The 18,497-nt window shown below is 44.5% G+C and overlaps 1 protein-coding gene across 14 annotated transcripts in view; it reads left to right on the top strand.

Annotated features, from left to right (window-relative positions):
• The window catches only part of ARMC8 (armadillo repeat containing 8), a 181,839-nt gene that overhangs the window by 12,644 nt on the left and 150,698 nt on the right, over positions 1-18,497 (top strand). The window contains exon 2 of one of the 14 annotated variants that reach the window (XM_073360249.1): positions 13,276-13,447. The exons of the other annotated variants lie outside the window; for them this stretch is intronic. Within the exon in view, the coding sequence (XP_073216350.1) occupies positions 13,278-13,447 (170 nt within the window). The 5' untranslated portion in view covers positions 13,276-13,277. The remainder of the gene's footprint in view (positions 1-13,275; positions 13,448-18,497) is intronic. 14 annotated transcript variants of the gene reach the window in all.

Consider the following 18,497-nt stretch of genomic DNA (forward strand, 5'->3'; position numbering starts at 1 on the left):
TGAGGATCCTAAAGAGTCAGCCTGTAACTAGAAAAAGATTCTCCATTTATCCTGATAAAACCTATAGGGAAAAGACCTTGCCTGTCTTCATTTTGTACTCCTGGGGGCATTTTGCGCTAAAAAATTAAAAATTCTGCACACTATATTTTAAAATTCTGCAAATTTTATTTGTCAAAATAACACTACATAATCATGCCAGTTCCAAGTATTTGGTAATTTATTTCAAAATACCTGTCAGCAAGTATGTCTGTAACAATACACACACACACACTCTCGCTCCCCGCCCCCCCCGGAGTACAGAGTTAAAGAAACCCCTATGACAACCTAGTTCCTCTTTCTCTGTCCCTTTCCACGCCACCAGAGCCCAATCGGGGGGCCAGACACCCACAGCTACTCCCCCTAAGAGCCCAGCCACGGAGCTCCTCACCCAGACAATACACCCAACCCACCTCCCCTACAGAGCCCAGTCGTGGGGGCCCCCCCTTTGCCCAGACACCTGCCCCCTCTCCTCCCCAGAGCCCAGCCGTGGCCCCCCAAGCCCAGACACCTACCCCCATGCACCCCAGAGCTCAGGGATCCAGAGGGAGAAACAGCCTGATGCTTGGTCCCTGGCTTGCATGGAGTTTCCTGCGTGTCTCTATCTCCTTCCCTCAGGGGAAGCTGGGAACTGCAGCTGCCAGGAACCCTCTAGTTCCCTCCCCCGCTCCCCAGGAGTGTCTTCTATGTGTGAGCTGGGCTCTGCCGGGTCCAGAGCCCCTAGTGGCAGCCAGCAGCACTGCAGCCAATTTCTGTGGGGGAAACCAAATTCTGCATGCACAACATTCATTTCTGCGAAATTTTGCATTGCGCTGTGGTGCAGAATTCCTCAAGAGTAATTTTGGTAAAGATCATGCTGGGAAGTATCCTATATTAAGGATTTTAGGACCATGTTTATTAATAAATATAAGTTGGACTGGAAGACCCAGGAAGATTTTTCTCCCTGGCTGGATTGTTCAATGACAGCGTCTCCCAAATAATCCTCTGTCCCTTTAGAGGCTGATATAATCACCCCAGGGCCTCTTTGACAGAGATAAATCAGATCACAGAATAGTACTTGAAAGACTCCTTTTGCTTCCTATAATGTGGTAGTGAAATTTAAGTTTAAAAAAAAAAAAGGAATGAATGAATTCCAAATCAAAGTCCCCAGTGAACCTTTACAGTCCAGTTCCTTTTGGAAATCCAGCAAGCACGCCAGACCTTCCCAGACTAGGGTTCAGAATAAGCATCCCCTTGATGTCAGTTCACTCTGTTCAGTAGGATAAATTAAGGAGTTGATTTCAACACCACCTCTTTCCCGCCCCCCCCCCAAAAAAAAAGAAAGAAAAGAAAAATTGGACTGCATTTACTCAGGGTAAATTGATTCTCTCCATAGTGACATGGGGGGTATATTACAGAATTCTTCTCTCCCTCCCCAAGTGGATAGCCAGATCGAAGAATTCTGTAACGCCCCCGCCATGTCACTAAGGAGAGAATCAGTTTGCCCTGAGTATATATAAATAAAATCTCCCCAGCCTCTTCTTTCCTCAATGTAATTATTTTCTGTCCCTTTCTCTGTGCTTCCCTCAGCATTCTTTTGGCAAGTTTTCATTTTGTCTTCTTGACAAAGGAGCCACTTACTAATTTTCCCATCCTGATTATTTCTTAGGAGCATCCTTAACTTTTTTCCATTTCTCAAAAAACAAGGGGGACACTCATCTAAAACTACAAAACTAGTTAGTTCATTAGTCCGTTGTCAAAAATTAAAATGGAATCCCATGTCCTCCCTGTCAGCCCTCAGACCAAGGGTTTTTCTGGTGAATATAGATGTGCAAAGTACTTTTCTTCACATCTGTATACCATCAAAAGTTCCAGCATTTTTCAATAGGATGACCTAATTTCCAATAAGTTTTTACCTTTCAGCTTTGCAGCCATCACAAAAACTTTCATAAAAATGATGTGGTTGCACTTTTCTCAAGAGAGGGAATCTTAATGTAATCCCATATTTCAGCTACCTAGTAACAGATCCTTTCTAAGAAACACTATGGGAGGTGACCAGATACAAACAACTTTTTAAAAAGGAGTACTTGTGGCACCTTAGAGACTAACAGATTTATTTGAGCATAAGCTTTCGTGAGCTACAGCTCACTTCATCGGATGCTCATCCGATGAAGTGAGCTGTAGCTCACGAAAGCTTATGCTCAAATAAATTTGTTAGTCTCTAAGGTGCTACAAGTACTCCTTTTCTTTTTGCGAATACAGACTAACAGGGCTGTTACTCTGGAACAACTTTTAGTCTCTGGGTTTGATCAATGCAACAAAGATTTTTGATGCCTCAACATCTGTCTTGCTTTGAAGCACTTGCAGAAATTTTAAAAACTGTTACTCCCATTGCTTGACAGGGTGGAGTAGCTGGAATAGCTCAGTAATTTTGTGCATGTCTAGGAAATGGTCAAGGTGAGATCACTTGCCTCTCTACTGGGCCTTGTTATATCTTGTCAAGGTTCCCCCACTCCTCTCCTTCCCCAGTCCAGTTACACCTCAAATCCTTAGAGCAGTTTTTACTCTGTGTTTACTATGTGTTTTGGGATACAGTTGGAGATGCTGGTGCATTCGTAGTCTCAGTGAGGAGATGCTCCAAACAGTGGGTTGGCCAGATATGAATGGGATGCCCCTACAAAATCTTCTTGGGATGTATCTGACCATAGATGATAGTTTTATATGATGTGGGGAAAGGGCTTAGTTTGAAAACTACACAAGGTGTCTGGTACCTAATGAAAAGAAATTTATATGTTACTATTGTGGAACAGACCCATGTTGGCTTTCAGAAACAAATCTTAGTTACCATCTTCTGCTACTGCTGTGCGGTCTGTTTTCAGCCTGTGTGAACTGCCCTTGCCTAAACAAAGCAGAAAAACCATGCTTCTTGGTGGAAAGAAACCTTAAAGTTCAAGTGGTTGCTCATGTGCATTCTAATAGGTGTGTGCGCAGGCCGTGTGCATGATCGTTGGAAGGTTTTTCCCCTAGCGGTACCCGTTAGGTCGCCTGTGGAGACCGCTGGAGTGGCACCTTTATGGCAGTGTATATAGATCCCTGCCGACCTGCTGGCTGCTCAGTTCCTTCTTGCTGCCAGTGACGGTCTTTGGAACAGCTCACTCTCTTGCATTCGCAAGTGCCTACCTAGTGGTTCCCTTTTCTTCGTTGTACATAGTTGTTAGTTCGTTATATAGTAGTTTGTAGTTAGTTGGACTTACTTTGGGGGGCTTCTCCCTACCCTAGTTTCCCCAGGCACTGGGGCATACCTCGGTCACAGGGGTTTAAGGTGTGTGAGAGGCATGTGAAACCTATGCCCACAGGCGATCCGCACACTGCCTGTCTCAAGTGTATAGGAGAGGGCCATCAGACAGATAAGTGCCCAATTTGCAGGCGCTTTAGACCCAGGACTAAGAGAGAATGGGACTATTGTTTGAAGCTATTCCTGATGGAGTCAGCCCTCCACCCACAGCTGGCACCGGAAGCAGCACCGGCATCATTGGTGCACAGCACCCCGGCCTCAGTGTGGGATGTCCCGGCACCAAAGAAGGACTCTTCTAAGGAGCACCAGCTCCGCTCCCCAACTCGTAAGGCCAGTGCTACCAGGCGGCACCGATCAGAGTCCCCAGTGTCACATAAGAAAAAGAAGGCAGACGGGTCGTTCCCCTGTCAAGAAGGTGCAAGGGGACTCCAGCGGGGTGCGTCCTCTGGTGGGACACCCACGGTCTGGGCCTCAAGACCCTGCACCATTGATTCCGGCCCCAACTTCAGGCCTGTCAAGTCTGGTACTGGTGAACTTCTCGACTCGGGAGGATTTGGAGGAAGAACTCGACCTTCCCTCCATGCCGGATACCTACGAGGCAGCACGGGACCTCATTGCCACAGCAGTGGAGTCCCCAGCACTGCAAGTCCAGGCATCAGCGGCGGTGGCGGCATCAGCTGCAGCGTCTATCCAGGCTGGCATTGGTGGCATCTGCAGCCTGCACCCTCCCCTCCCCCCCAGCAATGTCGCTGGCTCGCCGGACCCCGCATGTGACAGGTCATGGGAGGCTCCGAGGTACCTGACCCAGCCTCCAGAGAGCCAGAAAAACAGGAAGACCCTATGCCACGGGCTGCTGCTCTTCCTAGCCAGATGAGGTGGTGGAGGGCATCACCACCACCCTACCAGCGAGGAACACCAGGACCTTCTTAGGAGGGTGGCCCTAAACCTCAGCCTCCAGGCAGAGGAGGTCATGGAGGAGTCTGACATGATGCTGGATATCCTTGCCCTGGAGGGTCCTTCTAGGGTGGCTTTGCTCCTAATAAGAACAATCCAAAACACCACTAAGGTGCTCCGGCAGACTCTGGCCTCTATACCACCCACTGCTAAAGAGGTGGAAAGACGCTATTTTGTGCTGCAGAAAGGATACACACACCTTTTCACAAAGAGAAGCAAGGACAGCCAGGTCCCGCGCCTAAGTCCTGGGATGCTAAGAAGCTGGACCTTTTTGGCCGAAAGATCTTCTCGACTGGGGGCTCCAGCTTTGAGTGGCCAAACAGCAAGCAGTACTCAGCCACTATGCTTTCAACTCCTGGAGCTCATTGGCAAAGTTCCAGGAGTTGCTTCCGGCTGACTTGTGCAAGGAGTTTAGCACGCTCCTTGAGGAGGGCAGGGTGGTCTCCAGAACCTCCCTCCAGGCCGTGTTAGTTGCGGCGGACTTGGCGGCTCGGACCATGGCCACCACTATTACAATGAGACGCAGTGTGTGGCTCCAGGTGTCGGAGATACCACCTGAGGTCCAGAACACAATTCAGGACTTTCCCTTTGACTGTGCAGGCCTGTTTGCCCAAAATACGGACTCTTGCGTGCACAGCCTTAAGGACTTGTGGGATCTTGAAGTCTTTCGGGATCCACACCCCTGCACCTCAAAGAAAGCCTTTTAAGCTTCAGCCCCCATTCCACTTCTGCTCTGGGCTTCCTAGGCAAGACTCGTCAAGGAGACGGGGCAGAAATAATAGGAGGTGCCTGCCACAGTCCTCCTCAGGCCAAGGCCAGGGTTTGGCCAAACAGCCCCTTGGCCCGAAGCCAAACTTTTGAAGATGCGCCCGAGGACGGAGCATCAGTTTCAGTCTTGGATCCTTAGCGCCCCCCCCCTTGTGAATCGACTCTCTGACTTCTACTGGGCTTGGTCCCAGATCATGTCAGATCGCTGGGTCCTCAGCCTGATAGGGGTGGGATATTCTATCCAATTCTGTTCCCTCCCACTCCCCTTCCCCATCCCTCTTCAGGGACTCTTCTCACAAACAACTCCTCTTGCAGGAGGTGCAATCGCTCCTCGCTCTGGGGCAATAGAGGAGGTTCCTCAGGAGTTCTGGGGCAAGGGGTTCTTCTACTGCTATTTCCTCATCCCCAAGGCCAAGGGTGGGCTCCAGCCTATCCTGGATCTGCGAGACCTCAACACATTAATAAGGAAAGTGAAGTTTTGCACGATCTCTCTGGCCGCCATCATTCCTTCCCTGGATCCAGGGGAATGGTAAGCCAACCTCAATTTGAAAGATGCATACTTCCATATATCCCTCATCCCAGCCAACAGAGAATTCCTGAGATTCGTGGTCAGTGGCCAGCACTACCCATTCAGGGTGTTCCTGTTTGGGCTCTCAGCAGCCTTCCGAGTATTCACCAAGTGTATGGTGGTTGTGGCAGCCTTCCTCCCCAAACGTCAGGTGCAAGTGTTCCCATACCTGGGTGACTGGCTCATCAAGGTCGAGTCGCAAGTATGGGCCGGAGAGCATGTGTCTCTGGCCTGGGCCACGTTCCGCAGGCTGGGCCTCGTACTGAATGTGCCCAAATCTACACTGGCTCCGACAAGGAGAATAGAATTCATAGGAGCTCTGTTGGACTCCATGCAGGCCAGGGTGTTCCTGCCCAAGCTGCCGCTTCCAAGCACTCTTGGTCATTATCACTGATTTTCCAGAACCACGGCCAGAAATTGCATGAAACTATTGGAGCATATGGCAGCCTGCACATACGTGGTTCAGCATGCCAGGTTATGCCTTCAGCCCCTCCAGGTGTGGTTGGCATGGGTGCACAGGCCGGGCAGGGACTGACTGGATGTGATAGTTACCCTCCCCCGTTGCATCCTCGAGTCTCTTCTCTGGTGGCTGCAACCACAAGTTGTCTGTGCGGGAGTACCCTTTACCAAACCCCAACCTACCCTATCCCTAGTTACAAACGCCTCGGCACTCTGTTGGGGAGTGCACCTGGGCAATATCAGAACCCAAGGCCTATGGTCCCACACGGAACTATCGCTGCATATCAACGTAAGGGAGCTGAGGGTGGTTTGTCTGGCATGCCAAGCGTTCCAGGCCCACCTGCAGGGCACAGGTAGGTCGGTGCAGACGGACGACACCACAGCGATGTTCTATATAAACAAACAAGGTGGTGCTTGCTCCTCTCCCCTGTGCCAGGAAGCCCTCGGGCTGTGGGATTTTTGAATTGCCCACTTGATACACCTTCCGGGAACGCAAAACGAGCTAGCCAATCGCCTTGGCTGCTCATTTCATGGTCACGAAGGGTCCCTCAGGCCAGACATTGTACATTCGATTTTCCAGAGGTGGGGCTCTCCCGACATAGATCTGTTTGCGCAGCAACAGGAAGTGCCAGCGGTTCTGCTCTTTCCTGAACCACAGTCCAGGATTCATCGCGGATGCCTTTCATCTTTCATGGACGAGTCACCTGCTGTACGTGTTTCCGCCCTTCCCTCTCATGTACAAAAGCCTCTTCAAGACTCACCGGGATGGGGCTTCCTTGATCCTCATAGCGTCAGCATGGCCCGGCAGCACTGGTTCACAGTGTTGTTGAACCTCTCAGTGGACAGACCACTAGCCCTTCCCGTGTGCCTGACCCTTATCACACAGGACCATGGCCATCTGCAACACCTCAGTCTGGAGTCCCTCCACCTCATGGCATGGATACTCCATGGCTGAACCCTCTTGAGCTTCAGTGTTTGGACCCAGTGAGAGAGGTCCTGCTGGGAAGTAGGGAACCCTCCACTCATGCCACGTACCTGAAAAATGCTTCCACTTTGCCCATCTGGTCTCTGCAGAGGGGAACCAAACCACGGCTAGCCCCAATTGCCCTTATTTTGGACTACCTGTTATACCTCAAGCAGCAGGGGTTGGCATATCATCTCTCAGGGTACACCTGGCTGCCATTTCGGCCATTCACCTGGGGGCAGCAGGTAGGTCAGTTTTTGGTAATCCCATGGTGGGCCGGTTTCTCAAGGGCTTGGGCAGACTTTATCCCTAGGTACAATGGCCCGTTCCCCAGTGGGACCTCAACCTGGTCCTGTCTGCACTCATGGGGCCCCCTTTCGAGCCCATGGCAACCTGCCCTCTGTCCTACCTTTCCTAGAAGGTAGCCTTTCTGGTGGCCATAACCTCGGCCAGAAGGGTATCTGAGCTCAGAGTGCTGACTTCTGAGCCCCCCATATGGTCTTTTTCAAGACAAGGTGAAGCTATGCCCTCACCCTGCATTTCTGCCAAAGGTAGTCTCACAGTTTCATGTGAAAAAATACATATTTTTACCTGTGTTCTTCCCTAAGCCCCATGCCAGTATCAGAGAATGCATGTTCCATTCCCTGGACGTTAGGCGTGCCCTAGCATTCTGCATTGAGCGCACAAAGCCATTTCGTAAGTCGCTACAGCTCCTTATTGCAATCGCAGAAAGGATGAGGGCTCCAGATCTCGTCCCAGCGCATTTCATCATGGATCAAGTCCTGCATCATGACTTGCTACAACCTGGCTAAAATTCCAGCCCCTCCGCTTATGGCACACTCCACAAGAGCGCAGGCATCGTCCATAGCATTCCTGGCACAGGTCCCTGTCCAGGACATATGGAAGGCAGCAACATGGTCTTCCATCCACACCTTCACGTCACACTACGTTATTACCCACAGGCAAGGGATGATGCAGCCTTTGGCAGGGCAGTCCTGCACTCAGCAACCAGGTGATCTCCGACCCCTCCCCCAGGGAAACTGCTTGGAAGTCACCTATTGGAATGCACAAGAGCAATCACTCGAAGAAGAAAAAACGATTACCTACCTCTCATAACTGTTCTTCGAGATGCGTTGCTCATGTCCATTCCAAATCCCGCCTGCCTCCCCTCTGTTGGAGTATTCCAGCAAGAAGGAACTGAGCAGGCGGTGAGTCGGCAGGGACCTATATACACCGCCATAAAGGCGCCACTCCAGGGGTCTCCACAGCTGACCTGACGGGTACTGCTAGGGGAAAAACCTTCCAACGATCGTACATGTGGTGCACACACACCGCTATTGGATTGAACATGAGCAACACATTTAGAAGAACAACAGTTATGAGAAGGTAGGTAACCGTTTTTCCCTCCAGCTCCCCTTGTAGTAATAAAGGAAAACACTGAGGAAACTAGCTGAGATAAATCCATCTAGGTGAATGGGCTCTTAAGAGGAACACCTTTCAGCTGTTCACCACAAGAAACAACAGAAAGATGGATAAGTTTAATAACGTATATGGAGACCATGAAATGATCATGGAAGGTGCTGGCTTGATTCCTGGAAGTTAGGTTGCCATTTGTGTTCACTTCTTGACATTTAATCTGTGGAGAATGCTAAGAAAAATAAGATCAGTCATCTTAGTAGTAATTGGAAAACCTTATCCATGAGCTGGGCCCCATTGCACTAAGCACTGTACAATCACTGTGCCCCAAGACGTACAAGAGGAGAAAAAATCCTACAGGTGTGTGGATTTTGCCCACCACAAAACCAGGGGGTCACGATTTCCTTTCCTCTGCTGAAGGATATGTTGACCTAAGCCCCTTCCCCATATACTGAGAAGGCTTCTTTTTCTATTGGACCTGATTTGTGAGAGAAACATGTTGAGACTTGATTTAGGAAAGTTATTAAAACGTTCTTGTTGCCTAGAAAGAGGGGTACTTCAATAATATGAACAGGGTTTGGATCATTTTCTCCCAATGGCATGCTTATAGAAAAGCTTTGCCTAAAGGAGTTGTACTTTCCTACTGTCATTAGGTTTTCCTTTTTAAAATTTCTTTTTGCACCCAGATTAAATGTCTAAAGAGATTAAGGAAGGATATAGAGAGTTCTGGTGTGCTCTTGCACCTAGTGTTCCATCTTTGAGGAAATATGTGTACCTCTAGGTTCCATGTACCTCCCTGGAGCCTTATTGTAGTACTTATAGTTCTTTGTCACTCTCCTCTCTTCCCACTCACCCTACTTTCTTGGAAGATAGCATTTTTGTGGTTGAGACCTTGGCCAAGAAGTAGAGGCAGCTGACCATGCATTCTTGTGTATCTTCTCGTGATTTTTTATTTGGTTAAAGTAGTGATGACCATATGCTACAACTTCCTTTCCAAAGTCTTCTCTCCCTTTCACCATAGTTGTAATCAGAACCATCTGCCCTATGAGGTACATTAGAGTGAAATCATGTGGCAGAGTCCACAGATTGAGGTGATGCTGCCTCTGAACCCACCACTATTTTAAACCACTTTAAGATTGGCAGGCTATGAAGGGACCAAAGAGTCCCTTAAGAAGTGAGCCAGAGGGATTGAGGGTAGCAGGATGATCATGGCTGTCGGAGTTCTTGGGTCATTCAGTTTCATTGCCCACCTCTGTTCTGACCCTTTAACCGAACTTACAATTAAGATGTGAAGGAGCATATTATTTCTCATTGGTCCCTCCATATCCCCTAGTCTGCTGCCCTGCAAGCTACCTACCAGCCACATGTCATGCCCCCAAATTTGTTGCCTCAGAACAGGAGACCCATATTGGAAGCACTTTGAATGCAGTGGCAAGCTGGGTGTGAGTTCTTTGGCAAGGACCCTAAGTTCTGTGGTACATTGATAACTGCATTGTAGAAGTTTTTGCGAGAGTGTGTAGGGGGAAGCTTTTTTGACAGCTGGGTAGTGGACAAGTGGTACTCTTGGTACCCAGGAAAATGTGGGAGTTGGACTTGTTTTTTGGAATCCAGGAGGCAGATGAGGCTTTCAGTGCTAGTGATGCATATCTCTTTACCTTCTTCTGTTGGGCAGGGATGGAGGGGACATTACATTATGGGGTCCAGGTTATCTGAATGCATTTTCCCCATTCCAGCAGTTTAGCAGCATCTAAATGCCCTTCCCTATGCCACTATCTCCAAGAATAGGTAAGCACAATAACTTGATTCTGCTAGTGTAATCAGCAGGGAAAGTTGTTTTTTAAAATAAATAAATAAATATATAAAATATTTAAAAAGTCACCAACCTTCCGAGCTAATGCCTCATTGAATAGTTCACACTCTAATCTGAGCTACTGCACACTCAGACAACTATCACTACATCATCCCAAACCTAAGACAGAGAAGTTAGTTACAATCTCAAATTTATTCAGCCAGAAGCTTTAACCAAACACTAAATATCAATTTTTATTCATTTGATGGCCTTTTAGCCTTCAGCTGATTGATTTTTAGGTGTTAGATGGATTTGCTCTTATAGAGAAACTCATATCATGGTGATGTGTGGAGTAAAGGGAAATCCTACAAAATGCAGATGTAGCCCAGTCAAAAGTCACTAGAAAATAATATTGAGAGTCTAATGTCTTTTTTTAAACTTGGCTATCAACGCAATTTTCAGACTTCATGGAAGATACTCTGCTGCTCATGTGAGATGCGTGACAGTGGAAAATGTCTATGTCCATAAAGAATTCCTATTGCTAGATTGCTCTGTAAAATGCAACGTGAGGAGATACAAAACTTTGCTCCTTTATCTAACAAGGAATGCTGATATTAAAGATGACTTGTTTTGAATTACTTCTCAGCTTGCAGGTAACTGACCTGAATCTTGGCTGAAGTTATATTAACATCCCTGGAGTGAAATACTTCAGAGAGGCAATTGGAACATCTCTTTGGGAAATATCTTAGAAATACATAAAGAGAGCTAGTTTTATTACTCACCTGCTGGCAGAGCTATAGTTGATCAAGAGCTTCTGTATATCAGACCTTGATCATGGGAGCCCTTGTATTCTTTGACCGATAGACTTGAAATCTGGGATAGCTGATGACATCAGGCAGGAAATAAAGACTGCTTTCGAAGTTTTGGGAACCAAGACAGCTCAAATAAGTGAGGAACCTCAGTTTAGTGATCAGCAGTGAATATAGGCTGCTCAAATGGCATGCAAGCTATTCTGGATCTCAGATGATCCTGCTCTCTAGTATTTGTAGACATTTTCAAATTTTACTGTTTAAGTCCCAAAAGTTGATGGCAACATCAAGCTCTTGCCGATGACTTTGTGGCAATTTTGAACTATTTTTAGAGGTGTATAGATATCTTGTATGCTGGATTGCTAGTGAGACCAAAGCACTTAAGACAATTACATTTGCCTGTCACTCATTTAAAGTATATTGCAGTATACCTTCAGGATGGCCACTTTGAAGAAGTAAATGTTTCTGGATCTTCAGAGACAAAGCTACAGGAAAAGCAGAACTAATTTTTGAAGCTGACATAGTCACTATTATAATATTCACTAAGGTTCACTAACCAACATTCATTTAATTTCAATGCCTTTTACTCCACACAGTCACCTAGTAACTTTTGTTTAATGCACATTTTGGAAGTGTACAAGTTGTCAATTAGTTAGACATCTTTGCATAGGTACTGAATGAGGAGGAAAAATTGTGTACCCTGCACCATTCATTGCCTCTGAAATTACAAAATCCACAACAGATGCCAAGGTACAAGTATGCTCAACATAGCTTTTAACCATCAGGCCACCTACTTTTCAGGATATATAGCTCATGGTAGAAAGCTATTCTCATTCCTTTATAGGCCTGTAGTGGTAGAATGTGTATTTCACAACGAACTTAATAAAAAAAACCCCTTGTGTAGCAAATCATACTTCGGCTTGATGAAGAAACAAGTAATTGGTTCAAGTGTAGCTTCTTTCCAACCCCATTGGGCTGTTTTCTGTTGGCTTGCAATGAAACCAGGAACAAAAATTTTTTTTGTGAATGTAATCAAAGTGAACACTCAACAATTGGAAGTGCTTAGTGGATGGCTAGATTAGTGATATAAAAATATCAAGTGGAAAAGTTGATAACAATATATATAAATAGAAGTTAAATTCAGACAAATAAGGGAATCTGAAAGTAACCATGAAAAATCCCTGGCCAGTAGAATTAAGGACAATAAAAAGGAATTTTTTAAATTTATCAGGAATCCAAACAGTGACTTAGATCAGTTGTTAGGTGAATATGGTAAAATTGTCATCAATAATGTAGCCAAGGCAGAAATGTTGAACTGATACCTCTGTTTTGTATGTGGAAAGAAGCTAGATGATGTTTTAGTGTATAATGATGGTGAAGTACTTTAAATTTAAACAGTGACTGAGGAGGAAGTAAAACTGCATCTGCTAAACTTAAACATTTTTAAAATAAGCAGGTATGGATGACTTGCACCCAAGAGTTTTTAAAAGAACTGGTCAAATAGCTCTGTGACCCACTGATAACTTTTAATAAATCTTGAAACACTAGGGAAGTTGTGCTAATATTTTTAAAAAGGGTAATTGGGATGACCTGGGTAATTAGATCTGTTTGCAAGACATTGTTCCTGGGCCATATAACTGAATGGCTGGTATAGGACTGAATAAAGAATAGTACAATAATAATGACAATCAACTTGAAGTTATGGAAAATAGGTCTTGTCAAAAGAACTTGATATTGTTTTAGATTATAAGTTTGACTGATAATGAAAACTGACTTGGACTTCTGAAGTGCATTTGACTTAGTGCTGCATGGTACTCAGCTTAAAAATTAGCACTGTATAAAATCAGTGTGAACATTAAATGGATTAAAAGTGCACTGATTTAAAAATATAGTTAATATAGAAGTACCATATAATTGAGATGTTTTTCTAGTGGGGTGTCCACAGGTATTGGTTCTTGGCACACTGTTATTGACTTTTATCCATGATTTGGAAGAAAAATATAATTGCTGATTGTCTGTAGAAGAATGAGATTGCTAGGGTGGTATCAGTGAGGACAGGTCATTGATACCAAGTGATGGAAATCACTTTAAACGGGGCACAGTCAAACATGCATGTTAATACCACCAAATGTAAGGTCATGCATCTAGGAAAAAAGTTACTCCTGGGGGAATTCTGCGCTAGTGCACAATGTAGAATTTTTCAGAAATTAGTGTGTGCAGAATTTACTTCCCCAACAGAAATGGGCTGCAGTGCTGCTAGCCACTACTTGGGGCCATTGGACTTGGCAGAGCCCAGCTTTCACAGAGAAGACACTACTTGGAGAAGGAAGAGGGAGCTAGAGGGTTCCTGGCAGCTGGAGATCCCAGCATGCCCTGAGGGAAGGAGAGGATGGCATGCAGGAAACTCCATGTAAGCATGGGACCGAGCATCAGACTGTTTCTCCCTCTGGGTCCCTGGGCTCGGGGTGGGGGAGGGGGATGGGTGTCTGGGCAAAGGGGGGCCCATAGCTGGCCTGGGAGGTGGGTATCTGGGCTGGAGGGGGCATGGTTGGGCTCTGGGGAGGAGGGAGTTCGGGTGTATTGGCTGGGGGGAGCAACTGAAGGGGGGCTTTGGCGGGGGGAAAGCGTTGTGGGTGTCTGGCCCCCTGCCTGGGCTCTGTGGGGAGGGGAAGTGGGCAGAAAAACAAAAACTGGGTTGTCATAGGGGTTTGTTTAATCCCTATTCCCTGGGGAATTTTTTGTGTGTGTATTGTTACAGGCATACTTGCTGACAGATATTTTGAAATAAATTACCAAAATAATTGAAACTGGCTTGATTATGTAGAATTATGTAGATTTGCAGAATTTTAAAATATTGTGTGCAAAACTTTTAATTTTTTGGTGCAGAATTCCCCCAGGAGTAAAAAGTTTAGTTCATACTTTCAGTATCCTGAACATGATCTTCCAGTATGATGCTATGGCTAAAAAGGCTGATATGGTACTTGAGTATATAAGCAGAAGAAGATCAAATTAGAGTAGGAAGGTGATATTCCCTTTGTAATATGGCTTTGATGAGAGCATTAGAGGAATACTGTGTTCCATTGTAGCGGTCATATTTCAGAAAGAATGAAGGAAAATTGGAGCAGGTTCAGAGAAGAACTGTAAGAATAACTTTACATCTGGAAAAGATTCTATAATCAAATTAAGGGAGCTCAATTCATTTAGTTTATTAAAGAGATAAGAGGTGACTTGAACAGAGACCATATTTTGCTGTCACAGAAGATATTTTAATTGTTTACTAGCTGCTAATTGAATAACAAGGGCTAATGATTGGAGGTTAAAATCAGCTAAAATCAAACTGGAAATAAGATACACTTCTAAAAGTGATGGTAATTAACCACTGAACAGCTTACTGAGGAATGTGGTGAATTCTCCATCAACGGAAGTCCTTAAATCAAGACTGGATGTGTTTCTAAAGATATGCTTTATGCCCAACTAGCTTCCTATTGGCTACAGTATGCAGTTCAGGATGCTGATTATGATCTGTGTTGTCTGGGTCCTGGCTGCCAAAGGGACTATCTTTTTCCCTGTTTACTATCCTGATGACTAACATCAGCTAAGGTGCTTCATTTATCATCTAGATTTGAATTAAAATAGTCAGGATGTTCTCAGTCGAATCTTAGATGCTGGAATTTGCCAGAGCTGAGCTTGCGGAAGGAGTTGCTTGGGGACGATATGTTAAAGGATGGTTTGGAATGTTAGTATTTGTCCTTATTGGTGAATTATTGCTTATTTTAGACTTGGTTGTGGAATTTGTGTTGATGTAAATGTTTGAGATATAGACATGTGTTTTTCCTAATGAAATGGAATTTAGCTTTGGGATAAATGCTACAAATTATATATGCTGATACTTGGTTTTTGCTACAGACGTAACTGATAAATCTAATTTCTCCTGACAAAAATATTTTAGATGCCCTGTGCAATGTAGATCTTAAATGTGGCAGCAGAATTAATGCAACATTTTAGAATATTCAGAAATTAAAGGGATAAACTAAACAAAGCTTCTGTATACCAATAATATTAGGTCTTTTGTTAACTATTTCTTCAGAGAAGTGGGCATATTCTCTGATCCTTTTTGCATTAGTTGATTTCTAGATAATTGATCGTAATATGGTATGTTTATGTACTGTGTAAAAGGTTCAAGAAATTCTGATTTTGTTACATATTTGATAATCTAAAACGTTTTATAAAGAGAGGCCATATTGTAAGGCATCTGCATAGGGATGCAGTGTTGAGATTAGGTGTGCAACCTTCATGTTTCTAGACTTTGAATGCTTGATTTCTCAACTGATTAGCATTAGTATTGTATGAAATTCCATTTTTTGGAAAAAATGAGCTGTACACTTTTCTGAAACTTTATGCCAACTTTGATCTCATTTTTCAACTTGAGGGCACTGATTCTCCCTGCAACTGTTTCTAACTCCAAGCCATCTTGCATCTTCCCAAATGCAGCTAACAACCTTCCACTTCAAGGTGCTTTTGAATTTAAATATCCATAACCTAAACCTTATTGACTATTTTCTTTGGAGTTTTTAGAGCTGGTAAGACATGCAGACAATGGTAGAACCACCATTTATATTTAAATTTGGCGAATGTGTCCTAAACTGGGGGAGGACCTTGAGAAGGACCAAGGCCTCTTGGGCTTTGCAGTAACCTGGTCCTAAATGTTGCTGTAAGGTTTCTGGATTCTGTGGCATCTTCATTTAAACAAAATACCAAAATAAATAAATAAAAATGCAGCTAGTTATGTAAAAATAAATATAATAATCTTCCTGTACCTTTGTTATATTAATTTCAGTTTATTTTACGCTCTCCTTATTTGTTTAACTTGGTTTGTCAAAGATGTTTCTACTGGCAAGGTGGACGTCTTGGCAGCTGAACAGAGAAGAGCAATTGGGGGTTTTAGTCCCTAGGAAGAAGTGGGAAATTGTTTGCTTGCTATGATAAGCATCGGTGAATCTTATAATAATATAATATTACTTAATAAACCTCTAGGAGAGTACAGAGAATATCTGTTTCTCACTAGCCCCTGCTCTAAACTTCCAGCTCTAAGGGGAGTAGGTGGGGGAGAACACAATGTCTTTACTATTCCAAATTGTGGCTGGGGATAGGAGGCTGCAGAAAGGGGAGTGGATGAGAATGTTATAAGGATTGGGCAGCAATACTCAATAGACTTCCTCCTGTAACTGTGCTATTGTTGATCAGTTGTGTCACTGACTGGTGCTATAGGAAGCCACAGCTGGAACCTCCTGTCTCTAGAGGCTGTGCTGTCCTCTTCTCAGGCAAGAGGCTGCAGTTATGGTGTTTGCCCTCCAGCTGGCTCAGTTCCATCCCTGTCAGGCCCCTTCAACCTGCCTGGACAGCTCTGAGAGTTTGCAGAATTGGAGAAACATGGGCCAGAGTAGTAGACTCTTTCCCTTTCCCCCACTTAGAGGAGAGGTACTGGAGGGAGGAATGGGAGGAACAGTTGAGGGTGGGTGAGATAGGATGGAGGGGGTTAGCAGTGTGTGTATGTGTTAAATGCAGTTAGTTGGGATCCCTTTAGCTGGGTACTGAGCAAACTGCACATTTTAAAGGGACACCATGAACTTGAAATCTTATCAGTTTCAAAATGCATTTAAAAGTAGCTTCAGATACTGCGCCTGCTCTTGAGCTTCCCACCAGTTCTTGTAGTTTTGTTTTTAATGAAAACAATAAATTGTAAATCTGTTACTGTGTGAAAGACTTCTGGAAACTGACCATATAAGGGAAATATTGAATTTCACTATATATGAAGGGCAGTTGTCATAAACGACTCCGTATTATTAAACGTGGAAAGAATTCAGCAAGAGACACAAGGATAGCTGTACAGTGTCCCTTCACTCCAGAAAGAGAGTATTCTGAAATTGGCTGGCAAGTCTCCACTGGTAATATCTACTGGGACCAATGATATGGTATCATGCAACTACACAGATTACTGAAAACTTCAAAAATCTGAGGAGGAAGCTGAAGAAGAGGCAAATCCAAATGATATTCTCAGAGATTCTTCTTGTCCCATGAGTGAGAAAAGGCAGAAAATCTTGTAGGTGTATCATTGGCTATGCAGTTGATCTGACAAATAGGGGCATAATCTTGGTGAGAGACTAGTTGGAGCAGCCAGGTGGATGTTAAACGATCACAAGGGGAAGGTGCTGCGGGCAGATGTGATACACATACATACAAACATATAAATAAAGACATTGTGAACATATAGAACGAAAGTGGCAAACAAGGTGGAAAGAATTTTTAATTGTTTACCAATGCAAGTATTCTGGGTAATAAAAAAGAGGTATTGGAAAATCTCATTGATGCAACATGCATTTTCCAAATATAAGACTCATTTTTGACCATACCTTCTTGAATATAAATACACAGCAACATGTATATTAACACAAAAACACTCCTTCCCTTTAAAACCTACCAAAGCAAGACACTCTACTGTACACACTTCTGTCCCTGGTGGGGAATGAGAGAACAAAGAACACATGACAGATGTTAGTCATGTTGCTTAATGCTTTACTGATAAACACACTGATAAGTGCGGTAAAAGAACCTATGGGGAACAGAATGAGAAGAAACTTGGTATAAATGGCATTACTGAAAGCTGGGGGTTTGATTTGCCTAATTAGAATGTTAGAGTAGCTGTTTAGGAAGGATAGAGTGGATAAAAGAGAGTGGTGCTCTACATTAAAGATATCATTGTGTGTTTTAGCATTATCGATAACTCAGAACAGCAGAAACTAGGAGAGTATACTTGGAGGACCAGGGGTGTTACTGACCACTGAATGACATTACAGAACAGGATGAGTTGCTCCTTGAGTGTCTATCTGTAATATGTGGAAAGAAAAGCTATCATTGGGCACTTCAGTCTAGGGGAGACCTGTTGGAGGTACCTCATGCAGCCAGTAGTAAAACATCATTATCTTCTAAAAATTTATGATTTTCTCATACAAAAGGTCAACACAAGATAGAATTGATTACTGGACTGGAAGCTGGTGATTGCCTAGGGACCGGTGATCATGACCTGATTAAATTCACTGTGGGCAAACTGGACAGTCTCAACCAGTGTTTAAAAAAAAAAAGGGGGGGGGGAAGTGATCCTAATTGCCCCTTTATGCCAACTGCAAAAGGCACGCTCCGCACAATCACAATATTTAGTGAATCACTGTCTTGTAAGGTATCCCGTAAAAGCTGGTGCTGTCTGGTCACCCTATTCATGACCAGCATGACAAGTGTGAAAAATTGGGATGGGGATGGTGTGTAATAGGCGCCTATATAAGGCAAAACAAGGCAAATAGGGACTGGCAAGGTTAAGACCGACAGGGTCTTGTGGAGTTTGCTGGTGAGGCGGACAGACTGCTGTGGCAGGGAGCTGACACACCGTTTAAGCTCCAGCAACACTC

The sequence above is a fragment of the Lepidochelys kempii genome, chromosome 9, assembly GCF_965140265.1.
Source record: "Lepidochelys kempii isolate rLepKem1 chromosome 9, rLepKem1.hap2, whole genome shotgun sequence".
NCBI lineage: Eukaryota > Metazoa > Chordata > Testudines > Cheloniidae > Lepidochelys > Lepidochelys kempii.